The sequence below is a fragment of the Nothobranchius furzeri genome, chromosome 4, assembly GCF_043380555.1.
Source record: "Nothobranchius furzeri strain GRZ-AD chromosome 4, NfurGRZ-RIMD1, whole genome shotgun sequence".
Taxonomy (NCBI): Eukaryota; Metazoa; Chordata; class Actinopteri; order Cyprinodontiformes; family Nothobranchiidae; genus Nothobranchius; species Nothobranchius furzeri.
Genome location: NC_091744.1, coordinates 48,016,900 through 48,044,490, shown reverse-complemented (window position 1 = coordinate 48,044,490; position 27,591 = coordinate 48,016,900). Strand labels below are relative to the sequence as shown.

Here is a 27,591-nt window from a genome sequence, read left to right as displayed (position 1 = left end):
TTCTGAAGATGACAAAGTAGAACATTCTGGACAAAGAAGATGGATGATTTGAGAGAGGAGTAAAGGAAGCTATCCATGTCAAAACATGAAAACCTAGCCAGACTAGCCAGCCCCATGCTACCTTGTGGGAAGCACTGGGTCTGGGAACCCTTCTATTCAAATAACCCCACCCCCTTTGAATTCTAATCGAGCCAATCAGTGCTGAGCAGCATATGTCACACAACAGAATGCTGAGTTTCTAATAAACAACAAAGATGGCACCTGAAGCACAGTTTGCCGCGGCTCTTTCCTCTGTTCCAAATTACTTGAACATGTCTTTAAAACCATAAGAAGTAGAAGCGCTAAAAGCCTTTCTTCTAAAGAAAGATGTTTGCATCATTGCCAGATGCCATTTTTGACTGCAGCTAAAAAAAACTACAGCGTTGCAGATGTCAAATACCGCGAAGCAGTTTCTCATTAACAACGAACACAGTGGCGGAGTTCGGTGCAGCTCTTTCCTCTGTTCTAAATTACTTGGACATGTCTTTAAAACCACAAGAAGAAGAGCTAAAAGCATTTCCTCTTAAAAAAGAAGTTTCCGTTATCGCCAGACACCATTTATGACTACAGCTAAAACACTACAGTGTTATGCAGTACAGTTGGCATTTCCGCCTTTTTTCTGATTGGTCATTTTTGAGCTGAATAGTCCCGCCCTTCATGTACTTCTCTCCCTGTGAGTAACCAGACTAGTTCTCTGTGTAGAATTAAACAGAGGACAAGACTGGCAGAACAGGCTATGAAAAACCTACTTTAAATTGGGGAGGAGGGCTTAGGTTTCACCTTTCCAGCACCTACATTGCAGCTTTAAATCTCATGCCTAAGCAGTTTCAGTCTAGGCCACACCTTCCTGCATCTGATCAACATTACTCCTTCACAATAGAGGCAAATTTCTCATCGGGGGTAGAGAGGAGGGTTTATTCAGAGTACTTTCTTCTCGTTAAATAACAACCAACAGCTACAGCTTATTAGCTTGACTCTCCCATATTCCAGTCAAAATTGTCAAAGCTCTTCAGATGAAAAGCGAAACATCTTCAAAGAAGTCCAGTTGCCTTCATTTGAACCCTTTTGCATTACCATGACCTGAATGACTGAAAACCTTCACCAGCATATCTCACATAATTGCAACAGATTCCAGAAACTTTTGTATTTTGGTATTGTTGGACCTATCGGCTGCTGTGGATCATTGTCTCCTGATTTCTAGGATGGAACACTTTGTGGGTATTTTCTTGGTCGCGCTGGATTGGTTTGTGTCGTACCTGGCAGACAGAACCTTCAGTGTCTCATTGGGGAATTTTACTTCCTCTAAATTTTCATTCTCTTGCGGGGTTCCCCAGGGTTCTGTGTTGGGCCCATTGTTGTTTTCTTTGTATCTGCTACCTCTTGGTTTGATTTTTAAGAAACATGGGTGACAATTTCACTGCTATGCAGATGATACCCAGGTATACGTGCCTTTTAAGAGGGGCCACAATCATGCTTTGCAGTCTCTGTTAGATTGTCTCATTGAGGTTAGGTAATGGATGTTTTCTAACTTCCTTCATTTTAATGATAAAAAGACAACGGTTGTAGTTTTTGGTTCAAGTACTTTTTCTAGGGTGGTTGCAGTGAACCTTGGTCAGCTTGCCCCATTCTTGAAACGGTGTGACTTCCTTGGGTGTTGTACTGGATGGGGATCTTGTCTTGGACAGGCAGATCAGTGCGGTGATGAGATCTAGTTTTTATCAATTAAGAAGGATCGCCAAAGTAAAGACCTTGCTGTCAAAAAATGATTTTGAAACAGTAAGTCATGCTTTTATTACATCAAGGCTTGATTACTGTAATTCTTTGTACCTTGGTGTTTCACAATCCCAGCTCTTGTGTCTACAGTTGGTGCAGAATGCTGCTGCATGGCTGCTCACTGGGACGAAAATGATGGAGCATGTTACTCCTGTCCTGGCCTCACTGCACTGGCTGCCTGATTGTTTCTGAATCCAGTAGAAGATGCTTTTATGGGCTTTTAAATCTTTGCATGGCCTTGCTCCAGGTTACCCCTCTGAGCCACTGGTTTTTACTCCCCTACACAGTCTCTGAGGTCAGCTGATAGGATGCTCCTGTAAGTCCAAAAACAAGACGTAAGCTCAGAGGTGACGGGGCTTTCTCTGTAGCGGCCCCTAGGCTCTGGAATGTTCTGCCTTTGAGCATTAGGTCGGTCTCTTCGCTGTCTGGTTTTAAATCTCTTTTGAAAACCTACTTTTATGATTAGGTTTTAACTCAGCATGAGAGTCTTTTGAGTGTTAGTCCTTAAGCTTTAGTTTGTATGCATTTTTATGTTGTGTTTTTTTTAAATGTTTTTAATTTCTGTAAAGCACTTTGTGTCAGACGTGCTGGAGTGCGAAGCAGAGGTAAGGATCCAAACACGGGTGAAGAAGGCAGGCAGACAGGAATGGTTAAAGGCTTTAATGATAAACACGCTGACACAGAAACAATGATCCAACACGAGACACAAAGCAGAAGAGGTTTAAATACAGGAGGGCTGGGAGCTTGGGTGATTGGGAAACGAGAGGCAGGTGGGAGGAATTAACAGAGACACAGGACTAAACCAAAAGGGGACAGGACAAGGTGTGACACTTTGGTCGGTTTTATACTGTTGTAACGTGCTATACAAATATCGCTGCCTTGCCTTGCCATATAAAATTAAAATTTCACGACCAACTCATGTCCTAAGATGAAGAATATAAATTATGCAATGGCTCTTATAATTTTGAACATTTTTATTTTCTGTGCAGAATGGTAATCCACAGAACCCATACTGCAATGGCATTGACGGTGTCCTAGAGGCCTATTACCAGAGTCTGAAAAGTGTTCGTCTCTACGGACCCACACACTTCTCTCCCGTTATTAACCATGTGGCCAGGTAAGTCTGCTGACAAGTCTCAGTACAAGGAGGACTGAATTGAGCTGATAACTTTAATTGATTGATTTGTTGGCTGTGCACTAGTGGTGAGCTATAGTCAGATGTGAGAAGGTGATTTATATCCTGCACTGAGCTGAAGAAACAAAAAGGAACAGTTGTGTGTACATGTCACACTTTATGGGTTCTTCTAGAGATGTGAAGAAGATCTAAACCTGACTGAAGCTCAGCTTTTGAGTATCTTCTATTGAAGCAACAATAGGATGATCTGCTGCTCTGCAGTTTTAAAATATTTAAAACAGAAAACACACTCTGTGTCAGTAGCAATTTCTTAATTTACACATATAACTACTGACAGAAAGTTCTGTGCTGTTCTGTAATACAATTTCTTCCAACTCCCACCTGACATCCCCCAGTGCCAGATCTCATCTCGTGATTCTCCAGACTGACTGTAACAAGCACTTTCCCACCTCTCATCATCGGCTTTCAAATCCTATCTCTCTCCTGCAAGCTCCGTCCACCCACTCAGCCTGAGAATAGCTGCATTGTTTAGCGTTCACTTCTGAGGAGCATCTGAATGCAAGCCAGGAACGATGCTGGCCAAAAAAGTGACACTGTGTCACGTCAAATTCCTGAGCGCCTGGCCGTTTGGTGTAAGAATGTTGATAAACTCGAAAAACATTGTCCTGTTAGATCACTTCAAACGCTGATCCTCTTTGTATGTAGAGCACAGAAGCTCTGTTTAAGTTTGGAGATGAATTAACTCGACCTGACTTACAAGATGTCCGCTTGAGTCATAAGCACTGCATTTTACAGTTTTATTTCCTGTAAACGTGAAAGGCCTGTACTAAATCTATGTCTGTGTCCTATGTTCCTTGTTCACTTGTTCATTATTTGAAACTTTTCCACAATAACTGCTGAGCAGAATGATGTATTGAAAGCAATGTCATGTAAAACAGTCTATAAATGTGGAAAGTATTAAATTTAAAACAAGTTATGTGCCCGTAAATGCTTAAATAAACTTCTATAAAAACTTTGTATGGATAAAAACACAGATTTCAAACTTCAAAATGACACAACACACTCAGCACACACTCTAGCCTAATATATACTTCTCCATCAGCTCAAGTGTGGAGTCGCGCACACACATTGACGGAGATGTTTTCTCTTCGGACTACTCCGTCACCTGGAGAGCGTTGCAAATCAATTCCCCACCAGGACAACAGAGAGCGTAGTGCTTTTCTGGGGTATCCTGCCACCATTACCATCATGTATCCAGTTCAACATGGTTTGATTACTACTGTATTTACATAGTTTGAATGGATTTCAGAGACTTTTTTGACACAGATTAAATTGTCCCTCATTCTCCTCTACCTCTTCATGCGAGTGCCACCTCTAAACATGTTCTTGTCCTTTCCCGCCACGAATAAAATGCTTGCTTCGTGTCTTTGTACTAATTCAGTCACGGGTGATTAAACACTCAAATTAGGTAGTCTTTAATCTGTTCCACGTCTACAGTTAAATATCATTTTATCTTTTGAGAGGGCAATGGATTTGACAAATTGTTAGAGTTGGGCATGTCTCTGTCAGCCTCTGCGAACCTGTTGGAGAGCGCTTGCACTGAAGCATTATGGCGTGTGTCTCTGCACCAACGCAGACCAAGAAGTATAAATTAGGCTTTACCCTCACCCCTTCGCTGCACACCACACAGCACATTAATGCTTTTCAGTTTGAAAAAACATCTGGACACTAAAATTAAAAGGAATTTAAAATACTTAGAATAAAAAACAGCTACAAAATGTTAAAATAGATATATTAAAAGCCAAGCTAATAAGGAGCTGGCTCTTGGTATGTGGAATGTCACCATCCTGGTGAGGAGGGAGCCTGAGTTGGTGTGTGAGGTTGAGAGGTTTCGACTAGATATAGTCGGACTCACCTCAACGCGTGGCTCTGGCTGCGGAGCCAGTTTCCTTAAGAGGGGCTGGACACGCTACCACTCTGGAGTTGTCCTCCCACTGAGAGGCACTGGGCAGGGGTGGGCATACTAGTTGCATCCCATCTTTGTGCCTGTACTTTGGGATTTACGCCGGTGAATGAGAGGGTAGCCTTCCTCAGTCTACGTGCGGGGGGATGGATGCTGACTGAAGTCTGTGTTTATGCACCAAACTACAGTTCAGACTACCCACCTGTTTTGGAGTCCTTGAAGGGGGTGATGGAAAGTACTCCTTCTGGTGACTCCCTCGTTCTGCTGGGGGACTTTAACACTCACGTGGGCAACAACGGTGAGACCTGGAGAGGTGTGGTTGGGAGGAAAGGCCCCCCGATCTGAATTCGAGTGGTGTTTTGTTATTGGACTTCTGTGCCAGTCATGGATTGTCCATAATGAACACCATGTTCAGACATAAAGGTGTCCATGTGTGCTCTTGGCACCAGGATACCTTAGGCCGCAGCTCGATGATCAACTTTGTTGTCATCCCATCTGATCTGGGGTTGAATGTCTTGGACACTCGGGTGAAGAGAGGGGCGGAGCTGTCAAATGACCACTACGTAGTGGTGAGTTGGCTTCGATGGTGGGGGAAGATGTCGGTCAGACCTAGCAAGCCCAAATGTATTGTGAGGGTCTGCTGAGGGTCTCCTGTCAGTAGAAGTTTCAATTCTCTCCTCCAACAGAACTTCCAAAATGTTCCGGGGGAGGCGGGGGACATTGAGTCAGAGTCGGCCATGTTCTGTGTTTCCATTGTCAAGGCGGCCGACCAGAGCTGTGCCCGCAGGGTTGTCGGTGCCTTTCGTGGTGGTAATCCCTGAACCCGCTGGTGGACACTGACAGTTATGGATGCCGTCAAGCTGAAGAAAGAGTCCCATAAGGTATTTTTGAGGCAGCTGATGGGTACAGGCAGGCCAAGCAGAATGTGGCCCGGGTGGTCACAGAGGCAAAAACACGGGCATGGGAGGAGTTTGGCGAGACCATGGAAGACTTCCATATGGCTTTGAGGAGATTCTGGTCCACCATCCAGCACCTCATAAGGGAAAGCAGTGTGCTACCAACACTTTTTATAGTGAGGACGGTGTGCTGCTGACCTCGACTTGGAACGTTGTGGATCGGTGGGCAGAATACTTCGAAGACCTCCTCAATCTCACCAGCACGCCTTCCAGTGAGGAGGCTTTGGTTTGTGCTCTCCAATCTCTGGAGCTGAGGTCAATGAGGTTGTCAGAAATCTCCTCTGTGGCAAGGCCCTGGGGCTGGATGAGATCCGCCCAGAGTTCCTTAAAGCTCTGGATGATGTAGGGCTGTGTTGGCTGGCGCAGCTCTGCAATATCGAGAGGACATCAGGGACAGTTCCACTGGATTGGTAGACTGGGGTGGTCCCCCTATTTAAAAAGAGTGTGTTCCAACTACAGGGGGATCACACTTCTGAGCCTCAATGGTAAGGTCTATTCAGAGGAGGGTCCAGCGGATTGTCAAACCTCGGATTCAGGAAAAGTAATGTGGTTTTCGTCCTGGCCGTGGAAGACTGGACCAACTCTATACCCTTAGGAGGGTCCTGGAGGGTGGGTGGGGGTTTGACCAACCAATCTACATGTGTTTTGTGGATTTGGAGAAGGCATTTGACCGCATCCCTCAGAGGGCCCTTTTTGGGGGGGGGGGGCTGGACCTAACAGCCCTCTGATATGGGCTGTTAGGTCCCTGTATGAACAGTGTCAGAGCTTGGTCCGTATTGCCGGCAGTAAGTCGAGCTCATTCCTGGTGAGAGTTGAACTCCACCAAGGCTGCCCTATGTCACCATTTCTGTTCATAACCTGTATGGATGGGATTTCTAGGCTCAGCCAAGGTGTTGAGGGGATCGGTTTTGGTGGCCTATGGATTGAGTTTCTGCTTTTTGCAGATGATGTGGTCCTGTTGGCTTCATCAGAAGGTGATCTTCGGCTCTCATTGGAGAGTTTCGCAGCTGAGTGGGAAGCAGCTGGGATGAGAATCAGCTCCTCTAAACCCGAGACAAAATAGATACAAATACCATTTCTCACTAACATATACATTCATTTGTATATGGTGTCTATTTGGTATCTCATGACTGAATAGGTTTAGACAGAAGCAATAGCTTATATAATTGCCTAACCTACTAACAGAACAATTTTTCAATTTCCCGCAATAAAGCAACAACCAAAATAAAAGTAAAACACAAATCCATCCATCAACATCAAATTAATACTCTTCAAAAATATTTTTACTGATAAGTTTTTTAAGAACTGAAAGAGAAGTTGCTAATATTAATTCTATTTTAGCCTCATTCCAAAATTTTACTCCCATTACAGAGATACATCTCCTTTTCATGCCCTTTTTGGCTTTTTGTAAAACAAACATACATACACCTCTGAAATCATATTTACTTTCCCTCTTTGCAAAAAACATTAGTATATTTTCTGGCAGAGCTGTTAATTTTACTCTAAACATAAATTGCATTATTTTATAATAATATAGATCTTCTAATTTCATAATCTGTGATTTTGAAAACAACGGGTCAGTATGAGCATAATAATTGCTCTTGTTTATAACTCGAATAGATTTCTTTTGTATAGTTTTTATTTCATGTATATATGTTTTAAAAGTTGAACCCCATATTTCTATACAATATGCCATGTATGGTTGTATTAGTGAACAGTATATTAGACGTAAGGCCTTATGGTGGGGGCAGCAGTAGCTCAACAGGTAGAGTGGGTTGTCCAGTAATCGGAAGGTTGCAGGTTGGATCCCAGCTCCGGACAGAGAAGTCTGCTGTTGTGTCCTTGGGCAAGACACTTAACCCCCCCTTGCCTGCTGGTGGTGGTCGGAGAGACCGGTGACGCCTGTGCTCGGCAGCCTCGCCTCTGTTAGTGCGCCCCAGGGCAGCTGTGGCTACATCGTAGCTCATCACCACCAGTGTGTGAATGTGTGTGTGAATGGATGAATGATACACTGTAGTGTAAAGTGCTTTGGAGTCCTTACTCTGAGAGGCGCTATACAAGTGCGGGTCATTTATCATGGTTTAGTATGTCCTTCAGCTTATACAATAGACCCAAAGATTTGGCAATTTTTCCTTTTATATAATTTAAATGATGCTTCCAGGATAAGTTAGAGTCAAGCACAACACCAAGAAATTTTATGTCAGACACTCTTTCAATTTCAGTATCTGAAATTATTAATTTAAAGTTCCCATTTTTACCCTATTTCCAAAAATCATAAATTTAGTCTTTTTTATATATGCAGTGATAGTTTATTTACATCAAACCAAGATTTGAGGATCAAAGTGTTAGTCAATAATAAGATGTGACCGACCTGTGAACTTAAAATATTAATTATTTTATTATGATCTTAGAAATGAAGTACTGTGGCTTTAAGGACAACAACAGGACTCATTTCACGTAGTGTTAAAAGGACATAACACATTCTTTCACTGATCCAATTAGAATTTTACAGATCTGACGGAGGCGTGCTTCTGACAGTGTTTGGTAATTTTCATTCGACAATAAACCATAACATCCGAGGTATAAAACTATGCCACGTCAGCTCTAACGCCAGTTCAAAGCGTTCCAGAGCAAGCGTAGGAGTGGCCAATCCGACCATTAACTCTTCAACCGAAAGAACCACGACAAGCTAAGAAAATCCAGTCGCTATAACAAGTAGACACGACAACAGCTCCCTTCAGAATAAAAGCTTCACCGACCCAGGCTGGGTCTGAACAGACGCCAAGAAAAGATTCATGTGCCGGAGGTAACTCGAGACGGGTCTGGTCGGAACTGCGGCTTCTTCTGCCAGCTCGGTTTCCAGAGAGGGTCCGCTGGGCCTCGACATTCCTGATCTTACCAGAGGACTTCCACAAGGCAGGTAGACCGGCTTGATGGTGTCTCATGCGGTTCTGAAACTAACCCAAGCTTATTCCAAAACAACATCTTCAAATCCCGTCAGAACTAATCGCTTCTTCGGTTTTGCTGGTTCTGATTTACATGACACGTCATCCATTCACCGTCTCATCCATTTTTAGTCACACTATACACTTAGTTCTGAAATCAGCCTAGTTTATTTGTTAGTAATAAAATTCTTAACTTTTAAACTTGACTCTCTCTATTCTGTTGTCTCTGAGTGAATACATAATGGTTACATAATCTCTGCATTAAAAAGATCCAATCTTCTGGTTTAACTAACCCACCGAACCGTAAGGTGGATTTCATATTTACTATGGAATCCCACGCCTTACGGCTTCTTAAATAAAATGTAAGAATCTCTCATTTCCCTTATATTGTACTGATCTGTCGTGGTGAAGAGAGAGCTGAGCTGAGCCAGAAGGCAAAGCTCTTGGCTTATCGGTCAATCTACATTCCTACCCTCACTTATGGTCATGAGCTTTGGGTAGTGACCGAAAGAACGAGATTGCGGATACAAGCAGCCGAAATGAGTTTTCTCCGCAGGATGGCTGGGTTCTCCCTTAGAGATAAGGTGAGAAGCTCGGTCATTCGAAAGGGGCTTGGAGTAGACCCGCTGCTCCTCCACATCGAGAGGAGCCAGTTGAGGTAGCTCGGGCATCTGGTAAGGTTTCCTCCAGGACACCTCCCTGGTGAGGTTTTCCTGGCACATCCAACTGGGAGAAGGCCTAAAGGAAGACTCAGGACACGCTGGAGGGACTAACGTCTTGTGGCTGGTCAGGGAACGCCTTCGGATTCCCCCAGAGGAGCTAGTCAAAGTGGCTGGGGAGAGGGAAGTCTGGGCCTCCTTGGTTAGGATACTGCCCCCGTGACCCGACCCTGGATAGGCGGCCAAAAATGGATAGATGGATGGATGGAATTTCAGCAGCCCTGAGGTTCTCTGGCAGACTGTTCCACAGAAGCAGTGGCGGCGCCAGAGGGGTGCTAGGGGGCGCTATAGCTACCCCTGGATTAGTCATAGCACCCCCAAGTAAATGTTAGATTTTTTTTTTACAATCTAATTTTAATTGAATGTGTGGTTGTGATAATATTTAAAATACAAACAAAAATAATCAGTAAATTATCATATAGATAGTAAAAACTTAAACCAAAACAGGAAATTGATGTTAACCTTTGACCTCATTTTCCACCTGTGAACGAGTGAAAGGTAGAGCTAGTGGTAAAATGGATCGGTTTTTGTTGCCCACATTTCCACGGGTTCAGTCAGAAACGGATGAATCTTTGGAAGTGATCTCAGACCCACAAAAACCTACGGATCTGGATGAAGAGAGTCAACCCTCAACCGCCGCAGCAGTCCAGGGTTTTGCCACTGGAAATGCTAACGCTAACGTTAGCTAACCTTGCCACACTATAGATGGTTTTCTGTGTGGCTGTATGTGTTTATGATTTCATAGAAAAGTCAGTGATTGTTCATATGTTCATGATGTATATTAATGATTGTTTCAGGTGTTGTTGAGGTTTTGTGCATGCATGTGTATCTGCTAGTGTGGAAGGTGTTTTAGAGAACAATAGGTACGCATGACCACTTCCTTCATAGCACCCTCAATAAAAAGACTAGCTCCTTCATAGCACCTGCAGAAAAACATTTCTGGAGCCGCCACTGCATATAAGAGAATCATAGTAGGAAAGTAATGCTTCCTCATTTTGTTTCTAACTTTTGGGATGCCTAAAAGGCCAGCACCAGAGAACTTCAGGGACCGCGGAAGCTCATAATTTAAAAGAAGGTCGACTATATAAGACGGTCCAAGACCACGGAGACATTTGTAAACCATTAAAAGAACCTTAGAATTTATCCTAACATGTACAGAAAACCAGTGCAGCAATTTTAGAACTGGTGTAATATGTCCCCATCTTCTGGTCCTGGTGAACACACATCCTGCTGAATTTTGGAGTAGTTAAGTGGGCTACAAATACTCTTTTTGGGTTGACCAGAGAGCAGGCCATTACAATGATCTAGTCTACTGGAAATGAAAGCATGCATTAAAACCTCTGAACTGGCAAAAGAACGAAATTTGCAGACTGGTTATTTGTTTAAGGTGGGGGTTGGCAACCCGTGGCTCTGGAGCCGCATGCGGCTCTTCCATCCATCTGATGCGGCTCTCTGTGCTTGTAAAATAATGATTGGGTATTTAAATAAAATGCTTTATATTTTACTGCATAAATTTTACATCTGTATGCCAATTCTAAATGTAAAGATCGTCTGCGTAAACCTGAACAGGTCCAACCCAGTCTGACTGTGAGACCGGGTTGACGGGTCACGCTTGTGCGTAATCATATCGGCGCTTTCTGAGCTGACGAGGATGTGAGATTCTGGGCTTCTCCACAGACGGCTCCTGGATGTGTCGCCACATTGGAGACAGGAACAAGCGCTATTCAGCCAAAGTTTCATAATCAGGGAACATTTTCTAAGTGACAAGTCTCTCTGAGAGACAGGGTTTGGAAAACGTTCGCTTCAGTCGGAGGAATCTTCCCGCATGTGCTCTGGTTCTGCAACGCACTCCAAGCCAATCTCCACATCTTCAGCTCGCTGTGCACCTTGTGTACGCGCTGACAGCGAGCTGCGCTGAGCAGTGTCTAGCTCAGATGTTCAGATGGGAATCTTTTCTTGACTGATTTAGCTACATCTGCGATGTGCGTAACGAATAAAATGTCAGTTCGTCTGCATGCGTCGGGGTAATTCTTTCTATTCTTTCTCCGTAAAAATAAACGGTCAAATACGGGAACTGTCCGGTCAACACAAGCCCTGCTTTTAACTGTTCTGTTTTCTTGTGAAAATTCTTGCAAAGAGATTAAATTAAACTTGATTAACACCAGAGCCAGGCACACTGTGCCGTCATCTCCGTCACTGTAAATGAGGATCCTTTTCTGACCTTCCCCACCTACAAATTTTAATTACAACAATTAAATGTGACAGAGCTTGGATTTGTATTCTGAACAGTCTAAACATGTTTTAAAAAGAAACGTGTGACAAAAGTGGCACCTGCTCAGTAAAACCACCAACAGGGTGAAAAATATCAAAATATTGTAGGCAGAGACGGGCTACAACTTCTGGATCCATTTTATATAAATGGTTTTATTGATTATCGTCTTATGAAAGATAACTTTGACGTACACGAGTGACCGGTACTGGCTGCTGTCACCTGTTGTGATTGGTTAAAGCAGCTCTCTGCTGTCTGAGGGTAGGCCCCGCCCACAACGCCGCAGCTGCTGTGGCTCCCAGTGTTTTCTTTACTGTGGGAAACGGGTAATAATGGCTTTTTGATGGGAACAGGTTGCCGACCCCTGGTTTAAGGTGATAAGGTCCTGTTTTGGTTGTATTTGATTCTGGATCTGCACTGCTCTGGGTGGCTGCATGTTGGAGTAGCTCTGTTGACTATAAGTTTTGCCTTTTCTTGGACATTTTTTCTTCTAGTTTCTCAAGGAAAACAGGCAGAGAGTCTTGGGGCTACAGGGTTGTTTTGAAACCACAGATTGGACGATTCTCTGTCAAGGATATGAAGAGGACATCAATACCATGACTGGATGTGTCACTGACTATATAAACTTCTGTGTGGACAACATCATACCCACCAGAACAGTGAGATGCTTCGCTAATAACAAACCCTGGATCACCAAATGTGAAAAAACAGAGCCTTCAAGGAGGGAGACAGGGAATTAATGAGGAGTATACAAAAGCAGCTGAAGATCAAGATCAGAGACAGCAAGGAGGCATACAGGAAGAAGCTGGAGAACAAACTACACAGGAACAATATCAGAGATGACTGGTCAGGGATGAAGAAGATCACAGGCTTCAAGCAGAGGAAGGATTGCACAGATGGCAGCCTGGACACAGCCAATGAACTGAGCAAGTTCTTCAATAGTTTCAGTTCAGGAACAAACCCAGCATCCTTCTCGCCTGTCCCCAGCCAATCAGACATCCCATCCTCCTCTGATGCAACATTTTCCTGTCACACGCCAGCTCTTTTGTCCTCTAATGCAGGCATGGACTCTTCTGGTTCTATAATTCTGTCTTCAACTAAGTCAGGAGATGCTGCAGCCCCATTTACTTCCCCCTCCCACCTATCTGTCTCTAGAAGTCAGGTGAAGAGGCAGCTGGAGAGACTGAACTGGAATCAGAATCAGAAGTTTTTATTGCCATATGTGTGCCAAGTCACAACATTAGGAAATTGCTGCGGTATTTTGGTGCAGAAGGTAAGATAAAAAAAAATTAATTAAGAGATAAGCAAATATAAGAACTAATAAAACACTCATGATAAAATTATTAATGTAAAAAGTGGCATGAATTAGAGAAGTAGCTATCTACTTCGTGTAGGTACTAATCTGAGCATTTGTTGAATGGTTCAAGCACAGCATCGGGTCACGTGACTGGGACCAATCTAATTGAGTGGGCTGCCCTAGGATTTTCATTCAAAAGTCCAACTGCAGAGGGGAAGAAACTGTTTTTGTGGCGAGAGGTTCTGGTCCGAATGGATCTGAGCCTTCTGCCAGATGGGAGCGAGTCGAAGAGACTGTGTCCAGGGTGAGACGAGTCAGCTATTATCCGACCTGCACGCCTCAATATCCTAGAGGTGTACAGATCTTGAATGGAGGGGAGTTTGCAGCCAATGACTTTCTCTGCAGAGTGCACGACATGCTGCAGTAGAGCCCTGCACTGAAGCCCTAGGCCCTCGGGTCGGGTCGGCCCGACCCGACGGCCCTCGGGCCGGGCTTCAGGCCAACAACTGTGTAATCACCTCGGACACGGGCCGGGCCGGGCTCCTTTATTTTTAATCGAATTCATTAAAAAAAACTGAAACACAAACACAGCAGTAGAGCCCTGCGCAGGACTGTTTTCTTCATCCCGCTCCTGCCCGCTCCCGCTGAATTTCTGACAATTATCGCCTGCAACTGCAACGTTACACTCCCACCCGCACCCGTAGCGTGCATGTCTACTCCCGCCCGCAACCGCAAAACTTGGAGAAATTATTACCTCACAATAAAAGAGATGTATTGAGTTTGCATCCTCTCTGGTCCTGGAGAAAACATGTCACAACCCGCGGCTCTTCCATTCATCTGATGCGGCTCTCTGTGCTTGTAAAATAATGAATGGATATTTAAATAAAATGCTTTATATTATACTGAATTAATTTTATATCTGTAAGTCAGTTCTATGTAAAGATTGTCTGCGTAAACCTGAACAGGTCCAACCCAGTCTTACTGTGAGACCGGGTTGACGCGTCACGCTTGTGCGTAATCATAGGCGCTTCCTGAGCTGAAGAGATTCTGGGATTCTCCTCCTGGATGTGTCGCCACATTGGAGACAGGAACAAGCACTATTCAGCCAAAGTTTTATAATCAGGGAATATTTTCTAAGTGACAAGTCTCTCTGAGCGACAGGGTTTGGAAAACACTCGCTTCAGTGGGAGGAACCTTCCCGCATGCGCTCTGGTTCTGCGACGCGCTCCAAGCCAATCTCCACAACTTCAGCTCGCTGTGCACATATGCGCTGACAGCGAGCTGCGCTGAGCAGCTCAGATGTTTAGATGGGAATCTTTTCTTTGGTGATTTAGCTACATCTGCGATGTGCGTAGAATAAAATGTCAGTTCGTCTGCATGCGTCAGGGTAATTCTTTCTATTCTTTCTCCGTCAAAATAAACAGTCAAATACGGGAACTAGCCGGTCAACACAAGTCCTGCTTTTAACTGTTCTGTTTTCTTGTGAAAATTGTTGGAAAGAGATAAAATTTAACTTGATTACTACCAGAGCCAGTGCGCCGTTATCTCCGTGACGGTAAATGAGGGAAAAACAAATTGATCGGATCCTGCACGTCTTTTAACACATTGGTCAGGATTGACGTACTTTGTTTTCATTTAGTTAGTTAAAAAAAAAGTCGGGCTCAGGCTCGGGTCGGGCCAGAGAATCCTGAAAACCTTTTCGGGCCGGGTCGGGCTGAGGCTCCGCCCCCTCGGGCCGGGCCGGACACGGGCTCAGATTTTAGGCCCGTGCAGGGCTCTACGCTGCAGCTTCTTCTTGTCCCTGGTGGTAGCTCCAGCGTACCACACGGTGATGGAGGAGGTGAGGGTGGACTCGATGATAGCGGTGTAGGACTGCCTCATTGACTGTGGTGATAGGTTGAATTTCTTCAACTGCCTCAGGAAGTACATCCTCTGCTGGGCCTTTATTCTGATGGTGGTGATGGTGGGCTCCCATTTGAAGTCCTGGGTGATGGTGGTGCCCAGGAAGCGACATGAGTCCACCATCGTGATGGGAGTGTCAGACAGGTTTAAGGGGGGGATGGGATGTGTGTGTTTTCTAAAGTCCACAACAACCTCCGCTGTCTTCTGGGTGTTTAGCACCAGTTGTTGTGGCTGCACCAGGACACCAGCCGTTCAGCCTCCATTCTGTAAGCGGACTCATCCCCATTAGAGATGAGTCCGATGATGGTGGTGTCGTCAGCAAACAATTAGTTTGACAGACTCATGCTTGGAGGTGCAGCTGTTGGTGTACAGGGAGAAGAGCAGAGGGGAAAGAACACAGCCCTGTGGTGAGCCGGTGCTGATGGTCTGTTGGTCCGAGACATTCTTCCCCAGCCTGACTTGTTGTTTCCTGTCTGTCAGGAAGTCACAGATCCACCTGCAGATGGGGTCAGGCACGTTCATCTGGGACATTTTGTCTTGGAGGAGGTCTGGCAGGATTGTGTTGAATGCAGAGCTGAAGTCCACGAACAATATCCTGGCGTGGGTACCTGGGGAGTCTAGATGCTGCAGGATGAATTGTAGAGCCATGTTGATTGCATCATCTACAGACCTGTTTGCTCTGTAGGCAAACTGCAGGGGGTCCAGGAGGGGGGCTGTGAGGGTCTTGAGGTGGGGGAGAACTAGGTGCTCAAATGACTTCATGACCACAGATGTCAAAGCCACAGGTCTGTAGTCATTTAGTCCAGTGATTCTTGGTTTCTTGGGGACAGGGACTATGGTGGAGATCTTGAAGCAGGCAGGCACATGAGATTCCTCCAGTGAGGAGTTGAAGATGCTCGTAAACACTGGGGCCAGCTCTTCAGCACAGTGCTTTAGAGTGGCAGGAGCCACGCCATCGGGGCTTTTCGTGTGTTAAGAGACCTGAACTGCTTCTTTACATCTGCTTCATGAATGTGTAGATTTGTGGTGGAGGTGTGTCATGTGAACACCTCATCAGTGGGGAGTGAGGGGGAGGGTGATGAAGGTAAATTCCACAGTGATGGTGATGGCTCTGTAGTGAGGAGTGGCTGACCAATGTCTCTATTGTTGGGGCTGGACGAGGAGTGAGGCCTGCCTGATGGCTCATCAAACCAACAATAGAAATTGTTTAGGCTGTTTGCCAAGAGCAGATTATCGGTGGAGGCGGGGGTTCTGGGTTTGTAGTTGGTGATGTTCCTGAAACTTTTCCACACAGAGATTGGGTCGTTTTCAGAGATTTGCTGCTGCATTTTGTCATGATGCTGGTGTTTTGCTTCGACCAATTCTTTGCTGAACCTGTATTTAGTGTCTCTGTAGGAGTCCTTGTCCCCCTTTTGAATGCATCTCTCTTTTCTAACCACAGATTTTTGAGTTTAGGTGTAAACCAGGCTTTGTCATTGTTATAACTCACCCTGGTGTGTGATGGTTGATGCTGTCCTGACAGAAGTGGATGTAGGAGGTGACGGTGTCTGTGAACTCATCTAAACTGTCTGAGGTGGCCTTCATTACCTCCCAGTCTGTGGTCTCAAAGCATGCGCGAAGCTCATCTGCGGCATCTGTGTTCCACTGTCTTGTTGACTTCACAACAGGCTTGGAGAGTTTTAGCCTTTGTTTGTAAGCTGGGATCAGATGGATGGTCACGTGGTCAGAGAGTCCAAGCGCAGCACGCGCTACTGCATGATAGGCTCCTGTTACTGTGCTGTAACAGTGGTCCAGGGTTTTCCCCTCTCTGGTTGGACATTTGATGTACTGTTTATATTTGGGAAGCTCCTGGCTCAGATTAGCTTTGTTAAAGTCTCCAAGTACAATGATGAGTGAATCCGGGTACGTCCGCTCCATGCACAGTATCTCTTCCGCGAGCGCACGCTGAGCCTCGTGAACGTCCGCGTCAGGTGGGATGTAAACAGCTCCTAGAATGAATGAGGCGAACTCCTGCGCAGAGTAAAATGGTTCACAGTTTGTGAAAAGATATTCCAGAGATGGAGAACAATGCTGCGCGATCACTGTGACATCTTTGCACCAACCATTATTGATGTACAAACACACACCTCCACCTGCAGTCTTGCCGGGGAGAGTCGCTTCCCGATCTGCGCGGATGAGGTGAAACCCCTCCAGCTGGAGCACGCAGTCGTGGGTGTCCTCACTGAGCCATGTTTCAATGAAGCATAGAACCCCAGATGAGGAGAAGTCTCTGTTTATGTTCCTCATCAGGGTCAGCTCGTCCATTTTGTTGTGGAGTGAGCGCACATTAGAGAGGAAGATCCCAGGTAGAGCCATGCGCAGTCCCCGTCTCCTCAGACGCACGAGCGCGCCCGCTCGTTTACCTCTCCTCCTTGGTCTCACTTTCCTGATCAAAGCTGTTATTGAATCGGCCCCGGATGCAACAAAAAACGAGGTTAAGTCCACCGAAATCAAAGTGTTGTAACTTATGAGTTCTTCTCTTGAGTAAGAGAACCCAGATACTAAATTTACACACAAAAACAGAACAATCACAGGGCACCAAAGTACCAAGGCAGCCGTCTGCAACGCCATCTTGCAGCCAACAAGGAACAAGGCTGCAGGCCCAGATGGTGACAGCCCCAGAGTACTGAAGGCCTGTGCAGAGCAGCTCTGTGGGATTCTGCAGCACCTCTTCAACCTCAGCCTGGCCCAGGAGAAGGTTCCAGTCCTGTGGAAGACATCCTGCCTTGTTCCAGTTCCAAAGAAAACTCGCCCATCAGTCAATGACGACTACAGACTGGTTGCCCTGACATCCCACATCATGAAGGTCCTGGAGAGACTCCTGTTGGTCTACCTGAATAAGCAAACTAGAACATATCAGGACCCGCTGCAGTTTGCTTATCGCCATGGAGTTGGAGTTGAAGATGCCATCATCCAGCTGCTTCAACCAACCCACTGTCATCTGGACAAAGCAGGCAGCACTGAGGGTCATGTTCTTTGATTTCTCCAGTGCATTTAACACAATCCAGCCTGATGTACTTTGCCAGAAACTCCAGAAGACACAGGTGGGGGCCTCAACTATCACCTGGATTAAAGACTACCTGACAAACAGACCACAGTTTGTGAGGCTGAAGAACTGCACATAAAACCAGGCGATCAGTAACATTGGAGCACCACAGGGCACTGTACTCTCACCATTCCTTTTCACCCTGTACACCTCAGACTTCCAGTACAAATCAGAGACCTGTCATCTACAGAAATAATCAGATGACTCTGCAGTTGTCGGGTGTATCAGAGATGGACAGGAAGCTGAGTACAGAGAGCTGGTGGAGCGCTTTGTGACATGGTGTGGAAACAATCATCTGACCTTGAACGTGAACAAAACAAAGGAGATGATTTTAGACTTCAGAAGGAACAGGGTGGGGTCAAACACTGTTTCCATCATGGGAGAAGAAGTGGAGGTGGTTGAGGAATACAAATACCTTGGAGTTCACCTGGACAACAGACTGGAATGGAGAAAGAACAGCAAAGCTGTTTACAAGAAGGGACACAGCAGACTGCACTTCTTGAGGACGCTTAGGTCCTTCAATGTCTGTAGCAAGATGCTGCAGATCTTCTACAAGTCTGTTGTTGAGAGTGTAATCTCTTCAACCATCCTCTGTTGGGGTAGCAGCATCAGAAGCAGGGACCTGAAAAGGCTCAACAGCCTAATAAAAAAGGCTGGTTCTGTTCTGGGGACGACTGTGGAACCACTGGAGGAGATAATGCAAAGAAGGATTCTCCAGAGAATCAAGAAAATGATGGACAACCCTGAGCATTATCTTCACAAGACTGTCCGACAACGGAAGAGTGTCTTCAGTCAGAGGCTTCTTCAGTTTGGCTGCAACACTGACCGCTACTGGAGATCCTTCCTGCCAACAGCCATTGTAATATACAACAACTCTTGATGACTTGATTATTATTATTATTCTGAGCTATTACAGCAATCAATTTCCCTCTGGGATCAATAAAGTATTTTTGAATTGAATTTGGATTGAATTTTTGATATGTGGACTAAAACTGATCTCAATCAAAAAAGACGCCCAGATTTCTCACAGTGAGAAGGTGTGAAATTCTGTAGTTCTGCTAAAATGATCTCTCTCTTGTTTTCAGGACCGATCACAGAGGACATGTGTCCCTCATTATGCACTGCCAGCCAACGAGTGTCTCTCTAGTGCAGTCTGTGAATGTTTACATGATGTAAATGAGCCCAGTAGTTTAGATCAGGTCAGACAGGCAGTCAAGCAGAGGAGAAATATCTTCTTTGCTTTTTTTCTGAGGCCTACCTTTAAATTGTCCAAATAAAACAACAGCAATCAGATGCTAATAAAAAGTCCAAATTGCACAGACATTCTGAGTTCAGACTAGCAAATAACTTCTGTTTACTTTGTGAAACCTAGGGGAAGCAGGGTTAGGGAATATGATGCTCAGAGTAGGAGCTGCACAATCCTTGTTAATCTGGACCTGAATATAATCAGCATGCCCTTGAAGTGCATGTAAATATTATTTAAAGACTAAATAGGACAAAAGTTCATACATTCAAAAGCAATTATCCTGATCAGTTTAACCTAAAAACTACATCAATAAATGTGTATGGCTACTCATTAGTGCTGTGTTGATAAAAATAAAAAATCTATTATGAAGACACTAGTCCCTCAAACGCGGTTCACCTTTTGCAGCTTTGCTGTTTTGCTGATTTTTTACGTCGATAAATAAAAGGTGACAACCATAATTAACTAAATCCAAACACAAAATGGAAATTTTGAAAATGGATACATGAATGGAAAAACGAACCAGTCAGCAGTTGGGAGAGGCAGGGCTAGATGAGAAAAGAGCCAATCAGAGTCCAGATCCAGAGCTAACTCACTCAGTGTTTCGTCACTGAATTCTGAGCATATAATTAAGGTAACAGCTCTAAATGTTTTTAATAGCACTGACCCATATCAATATCAAACTGGAATGGATTGAATTGGATCGGCTTGTGATAATCGATTCTAATGTTTGAGAATGTGAATCAAGTCAGTTCTTAAAACTTGAATCAATACCCAGTTCTACTACTCATACGATACATGTCATAGTTAGAACTGCAATATAAAGAGTGGTCCAACCACTGGTTTACTCAACATCATATTTTGTTTTCACATCGGAATATGCTTTGTGCTAAATATAGTGATAATAGTAATTATTGCTGTCAACAACAAGAAACTGCTCATCCCACATTTTTGGTGACGTACATTATTTCAGTAGAGATGACTTTCTAATTGGACAATCTGCCAATCATTTTATTGATCTCTGAGGAGTGTTTTCCAAATATAAAGGGGGACTGTTTATGTTTTGCTAAAATGCAATTGCTTAAGCATTGAAATGGGCTTGAGACAGAGGCTTATTAAAGGGCATCTCCAGCAAGTTCTTAACTAAATAACATCCATATCCATGCTATCACAATGTTCTCCTCACAATGTTCTCCCTGGGACAGAGAAGAATTTTACACATTAAATGCATTTCTATTACTTTCCAAACCTAGTTCACTTCTTCCTTCATGTTTTTTCTGATGACAGGTATGCATCGGCGATAACAGACGGCTCTCAGTACTTCATCCTTCTCATCATCTCTGATGGTGTGATCACAGACATGGCGCAGACCAAGGAGTCCATAGTCAATGTACAGTAACCTGTCCCATATCTACCTCTTTATGTGTTATTGTATAAGCTATAATTTGAAAACGAGGCTTTGATGTTTTCTGTGCCTCTTCATAACTATCTCACAAACTGGTTTTAAAAGACACAATGGCAACATATCAGGATAATTCTGCTGCAATGGTGTGTCTTTTGAATGTGTCAGGGTGCCATGGCAAGGCAAGAAAATGTATCTCATTCGTGCCGCCAAGCTTGATAGGAACATTACTGAAACAGTAGTCTTTTGAATGAAGATCACGCTTTCCTGCAACAGAAATGGGAACTTATGGTCTTTAAAGCTGAAAAACAGGTTGCAAGACATTTCAGGGGGACTGTGATGGGCAGCCACCTTTTCAAGCGTCTCCTGAAAACACCCTTTTAACTGCCGTCTTGTAATCTTTTGGAAAAAACATGTGATCACGCCACTTATGAATGACCAAAGGCTCCCTGACGCCACCTGCACTTAGCTGCAAAGGGGCACCATGTTTTTTGTAGCTGGCTACAGTTTAAATATTGTCATTTAAAGTCAGTAGAACTTCATTTTAAGCTTTGAAATGTCTAAGATAAGTCTAGGGCTACATCCAGATATCTAGTACACAATACAGATCAAACAGACTGAAAACGAGATAGCATTTAGCTACCTCCTCCACATGAAAGTACATCAGCAGGATGTTCTGAAATGCACCATAGTGTATAAGGGATGCCATAAACGACTATTTTAATAGTAGACTAATCGACAGTTTTGTTTCCCCTACATGGCAGGATTTTTTGCCCCGCGAAACAGTCCAACCCCCCACCCCCTCCCCGCGCTCTTACGGGCGGCACACAGCAGCGAAACAGTCTCGAGTGCACACACACACACACACACACACACCCCTCTACTCACGGCTAACGCTTGGCCGCAAAACGGTCCGTGAATACACACACACACCTGCCACGGGTGGAAACATTTCTAGGGGAAACACTGTTGTGCCATGCAAATATGCATAGCTTGTTTCACCGGGATGCTCTAATAGACCCATCGTTAGCCTATAGTTTGGAGTGTGATCAGGTATGTGCCATCGGCTAATAAAGACTAGATTGTAACTTATCAAACACGTTTTATTAACTGTGTGACCTGTTACTACAAATGCTGCACAGACAAATAGAAGTAGGCACCTAAAACCACAAATAAATTGTACACAAAAATGACTTGTGCTCACAGATGTATCCAGCTAAAGTAGCCATTTTGGCTTTGTAATAAACTCGTCCACTGAAGAGGAGGAGTGTTTTTAACACTAACGTAGCGGGATAAAAGAAATCATTACTGTTTGTAACGTTAAAGCAAATCTGTTACATAAGCCCCCTTCAGACAGGCCATGAAAAACGGAAATGTTCCGGAATCTGTCCGTAAGACCGTTCTGTCTGAATACAAACATCCGGATAACATGTTCCGGAATTTATCCGGACGAAGCCCCTAGTAACAGGTCCGGACTTGTTACGGACAGAGTGACTGCTTCAGAGTGGTGAGGTAAAGTTCCGGACAAGGGGGAGGGGGAGGAGGGGACCGGGGGACGCTGTGCGCACCTAGATAGCTCGCTGCTGTAGCATGCGGCGAACCACGGCAGCTCGCCTCCTACGGTACCGCCTAGACGCGTGACGGAGCGCTTCACAGCGCTTCAGTGATTCCTTTAACCATTGAGCTTCATCATCCAGGTCTCTTATGCGTCTTCGTGGGCGCAGAATTATGCTTAAGCGCCTCGTGATTTTTATCTTGAGAGGCGCTATAGAAATGATATTTTCTTCTTCTTCTTCTTAACATAAGTCCGATTCCCCCCCACCCCACCCCCTGCCGCCGCCGTCGTCAGACATCTGGAACTTTTCCCTGCTGTGTGAACGCAGCCGAAAGGACAAGTTCTGGTACAAAAGTGGTGTGTCTGAAAACACAGTTCCGGTTAAAAACCGGATTGAATTGTCCGCAAATGTTCCAGAATGTCCGTCTGAAAAAGGCTATACATACTTGTTCTAAAGGTAATTAAATCGCCATCACTAATGTTATTGCTACACCTATAAATACAAGTAACTCTGTTGGTGTTAGCAGCTAACAAGAGGTAACTAGCTCACAGAGGCGACTCTCGTTCTCCGCCATGACGTGCTTCCTTTTAAGGTGCTCGTGCATCGCCGATGTGCTCCTGTGAAAGGAGACTTTCACTTAGAGAGTTTGCACTCTACTTGCTTCTCTTTTGTCTTTGTAAAGTGCTCCCAAACGAGTGAGCTACGTTGCCGACTCGCCGTGATGTCATCTTTCTGCAGTGATTCTGATTCGAAGGCTGATCTGGATGGCCACTACTGCGCATGTGCCTCGAGGAGAAAGGAAGAAAGCAGCGAGATTTACAAAATCCTCTTAAAACATATGACGATAACTATTAAATTTATAGTCAACTATTTCTTTTGTCGACATCATCGTGAGGAATCGACAAATCGTAGCAGCACTAATAATGTTACAGATCATGACAGGACTTCTACTGTTATGTGACTTTGGCCCTATTGCACAGCCCTGCTCCCATCCCATCCACCAGACCCACAGTTATTAGGACAGCAGCAGGCTGTGTGCTTTGGCCTTATTTATGTTAAAGTGAAATTTTCTAGGAGCCCTGGAGGTGCAGTAGTAATTAAAACTCCAACAAAGTTTCTGATAAACCAGCGCACTTCCTAAATGAAAGGGAGACTATAAAAAGCTATGTGCTTTATAGAGCTTTCTACTCTCAGTCTCTTATCTTCACTAATGAGAGGAGCAATGTTACCCCCGTCTTCCTTCTTTTGGACCCCCCAGTCCTGTTGTGTTCAGCTCTGATAACTCTCCTCTCTAATAAGACTTAATGATTTGGTGGTAGCTCAAACATTAGGAACCCCAATAGCTTCGCCATCACTCGGCCTCCTCCCTCATGTGATGTAATCTCATAGTACAGTAAGATCTGAGAGTAATTATTCAGCAGCCCGCGGAGGTTCTGTGTCCCGCATTTCTTAGGCAATTTGGGCCTCTCTCTAATAACAGGAAGGTATGAAAGGCTGAAAAACCTTCATCCATCACTCGAACTTCATTTTACTTTCCTGCTCAGCTAAGATTTAATAAACAATATTGCGATGCAGATTGGTAGCTGGAGCTGAGGCACAGGCCAGAGGTGGATGCAAATGGGAGTCGTGTTTGAGCAGATGAGCTATGGGAGATTTAGAGATGGTTGTAGATGCATGAAATTAGGAATGGGCTCAGCAGGAGGCTGCATGAAACATGCTGAATTAGACAAACCCCAGCTGTCTTAACAACGGCGATGAATTTTTCTACCGAGCCTCCAGTCTACGGACGGTTAACGTGCACTTAGTAATTTGCAGGTTTTCACTGACAGCCTGTGAGGTTCAGGATAACAGATGGTGACATACCGAGCCTTTGATGTGTTTGATTTATCTCCTTCCACCATTTTCCAGGCTGCTTCTCTGCCCATGTCCATCATCATAGTGGGGGTGGGACCAGCGGAATTTGATGGTGAGCTTTGTGTGTGTGTGTGTGTGTGTGTGTGTGTGTGTGTGTGTGTGTGTGTGTGTGTGTGTGTGTGTGTGTGTGTGTGTGTGTGTGTGTGTGTGTTAATTAGTGCATAGTAATATTTTGCCTTAACCCTTTCCTCTGCTTCCCATCTCATCTCACACATGCTTCAGACTAGGGGCTGTATCGACTAGTTAACTTCACCGCTCTATAGTGACTTGTTATGCCTATCATCGACTAGTCGCTGTCACGTGATAATGACCGGCAAGATGCAGTCCTCGGAAAAGACAGCAGGTGATGAGCCGCTGCGCGTCGGGAGGCAACGTGCTGTGCCAGAGCGTCGGTACTGACACCCGCCGTAAAATGGACATTTAACCAAATTGTGACGTCTACCCTCTTGCAATTTAACCTTCCCCTCACCCCCATCCTAATCTTAACCAGCTTGCACATGCAAAGCTCTGATTGTTGACGCGCTCCAGACATCTGCGTCCTGAGCACGGCCACAGTAACATTATCAAATCAGGTGTCGCCACCTCAAAAACTAATTTAACACGCGATCGTTCATGTCGGCTCATTTCCTTTTATGTTTTCTGTCTTTTATTCTTTTATTTGTGCCTGATGCGTTTCGCTGCTGTGGATCGGGGCGCATCACCTGTTTTGTCCTCGGTGACGCACCTAACTGATGTGGCCGGCGAGCACTCCGCTGTTTTTGTGGTCGGTAGATCTTTTAGAACTGCAGTTCAAAGGTAACTCATAAGGTGAATATATATGAACCCAGGTAGCAGTTTTTCTTTAGGACTGAGAGGAGATGCAGGAAGATAATAAACAGGCAGGACAGAAAAATAGTCAAATAAAAACAAGTTAGTTTTTGTACCTGGTGGTTGCAACAAACAGACACCATTGAAGGTAATCAGAAGTGAGGAACAGAAAATGAAATAATTATTTTAATGTTTAGAGCAGCAGGAACTCCGAGAGGCTGCAGTCGCATCAGTGAGTTTGCGGCCGCTGCGCAGGGGGAGGGGGGAGAGGGCTGAAGCAGGGGGAGGGGGGACAGGGCTGAAGCAGGGGGAGGGGGGAGAGGGCTGAAGCAGGGGAGGGGGGAGAGGGCTGAAGCAGGGGAGGGGGGACAGGGCTGAAGCAGGGGAGGGGGGACAGGGCTGAACCAGGGGGAGGGGGGAGAGGGCTGAAGCAGGGGAGGGGGGACAGGGCTGAAGCAGGGGGAGGGGGAGAGGGCTGAAGCAGGGGGAGGGGGAGGGGGGACAGGGCTGAAGCAGGGGGAGGGGGGACAGGGCTGAAGCAGGGGGAGGGGGGAGAGGGCTGAAGCAGGGGAGGGGGGAGAGGGCTGAAGCAGGGGGAGGGGGGACAGGGCTGAAGCAGGGGAACAGTGAAGGTGCAGAAACTACAGTTGTTAAAAGAAATGTGTTTAACTTTGAAAATGTGGGCGCAATTTTAATTCTCAAAAACTCCAGCGAACCAACCCGCTTCAGGTGTATGACGTCATCAACGACTAGTCAAAGTCGACTTGATTTTCATTACTTGACTGTCGACTTTAAAAATAATTAAGTCATGCAGCCCCTACTTCAGACCTTCTCTGCCACTTCCACCATTTCCCATTAAACCCCTCCCCCAGAAGGATAGAGCATAGACAATGGCTCCCTCGCTGTTTGGGCTTTATTTTGTCCTTTATCCTGCTCTCTCCTGTTGTTTACAAACCACAGAGCAGTCCTCTGTGAGAACAAGCTCACTCCCTATGAGCAATGAGCCCATAAAGTCAACAGGATTCAACAATTATCACACTTCTGAAGCTGCAGTGCGTGGCTGCATTATGTCCCCGTGGTGCTCATTGCTGGCTTCGCCTAAACAGATTCTCTCATCTTCCCCCTAAACACAGTTATTTGTAACTTCCAGCCCCATGAAATCACGCTCAGCCGTGCAGACTCTCTGTATCAGTCCACACAGTCTCAGAGGAAATGTGAGCCAGTGGCATGCAAACGACACGAGCCGATTGAAGCACAGACATCATGTGGCTTGTTTACTCACTAGAGCTTTGACCGTTTAAGTCTCCTGACTGATGTGGTTCAATTGACAGAAATGATTGAGCTGGATGGAGATGAAGAGAGGATTTCATCCCAGGGGCGGTACGCGGAGAGGGACATTGTTCAGGTACAGAAACATCTGAAGGGTTGTGAGACTGTTCGCTCTACAGAACATTTCCACAGAAATGGGAGATTTAGAAGTTATGTCAGTACCTTGCTTAGCTGCAACTGTTGCAAACAAGTTGCAAACAGCATTCATCAGAGTCCCTAAACACCCTCAAAACGTTTATAAGGATTTTAGAGCTTTGCCAGAAAGCCACTTGAGTTTTCAAAGTAGTCAGTGAACAAATGTTCTTATCGAATCTTTGCAGGTGTCTTGTAACTCATCTCAGATGAAATGAGATAAAACTTGGGTTTGGAGGTGGCTGCTGTAGCAGATTACTTCTAGAAAAATAAGCTTTGTGCCTTTGGCCTTGTGTTGGTATTCTCTTTTATTCTGGCTTTCTTACTACTGGCTTTCTGGAGAAAGGTCATAATTTTTTACCCTCAGCTTTCCCTTCTGATTAAGCTGCTTCTCAACACTTCCTTTGAATTTATTTCTGTCTGTTATTTTCTGTTTCACACCTTCTTCCTTCCTCTCTGCTTCCTCCTGTAGTTTGTTCCCTTCAGAGACTACATCGACCGGAGAGGAAACCACATCCTCAGCATGGCTCGTCTGGCTAAAGAAGTGCTAGCTGAAATCCCTGACCAGTTCCTTTCCTACATGAGGACCCGTGGGATCAAACCTGGCCCCTTGCCGCCTCCTTACACCCCGTGTCCTCCACCAGCCATCCACCCTCTCCACACCAGAAGGGTAAGCCGAATCTGAAGGCCCTCGACGTGGAGCTGGCCAACTCTCCTGGCCTTTGCTTTTCTCTTTGAGCTTCCTCTTCTTGTTGTGCTCTTCACTGGAAGCTTACGAGCACATGGTGACCGCTGCCTGCTCACTCATGTTGCACTTTGGCTGTGAAGGGTAACCCCAACTACTTCCATGATTTCAACAAGGAGACTTTTCTCAAAAGACATGGGTTGTCCTGAAGGATGGTGTTCTGAAATTAGCTAAAGCAGAAGACTGGACAGCTTTTAGACTGGAGGAGTCCAAACTGGGAAGGCTCTGCTTTCACTCTCCATCTGTCTTCTTCCTCTGTCTCACAGAAATCACATCTCTTCTTATATAAATGTTTACATGCGGGGAGTTCTTTTTTCAGGAGACAAATTTATACAGATCAATGTGAAAACCTTTCAGATTCCTATTTTTCAACTGCAGAA

The 27,591-nt window shown here is 45.1% G+C and overlaps 1 protein-coding gene across 1 annotated transcript in view; it reads left to right on the top strand.

The window, feature by feature from the left end:
• LOC107374166 (copine-8) overlaps window positions 1-27,591 on the top strand; it is a 255,851-nt gene that overhangs the window by 201,044 nt on the left and 27,216 nt on the right. Inside the window, exons 16-20 of the mRNA XM_054733519.2 lie at window positions 2,802-2,929; window positions 20,614-20,716; window positions 24,193-24,250; window positions 26,337-26,410; window positions 26,939-27,136. Coding sequence (XP_054589494.1) covers window positions 2,802-2,929; window positions 20,614-20,716; window positions 24,193-24,250; window positions 26,337-26,410; window positions 26,939-27,136 — 561 coding nt within the window. The remainder of the gene's footprint in view (window positions 1-2,801; window positions 2,930-20,613; window positions 20,717-24,192; window positions 24,251-26,336; window positions 26,411-26,938; window positions 27,137-27,591) is intronic.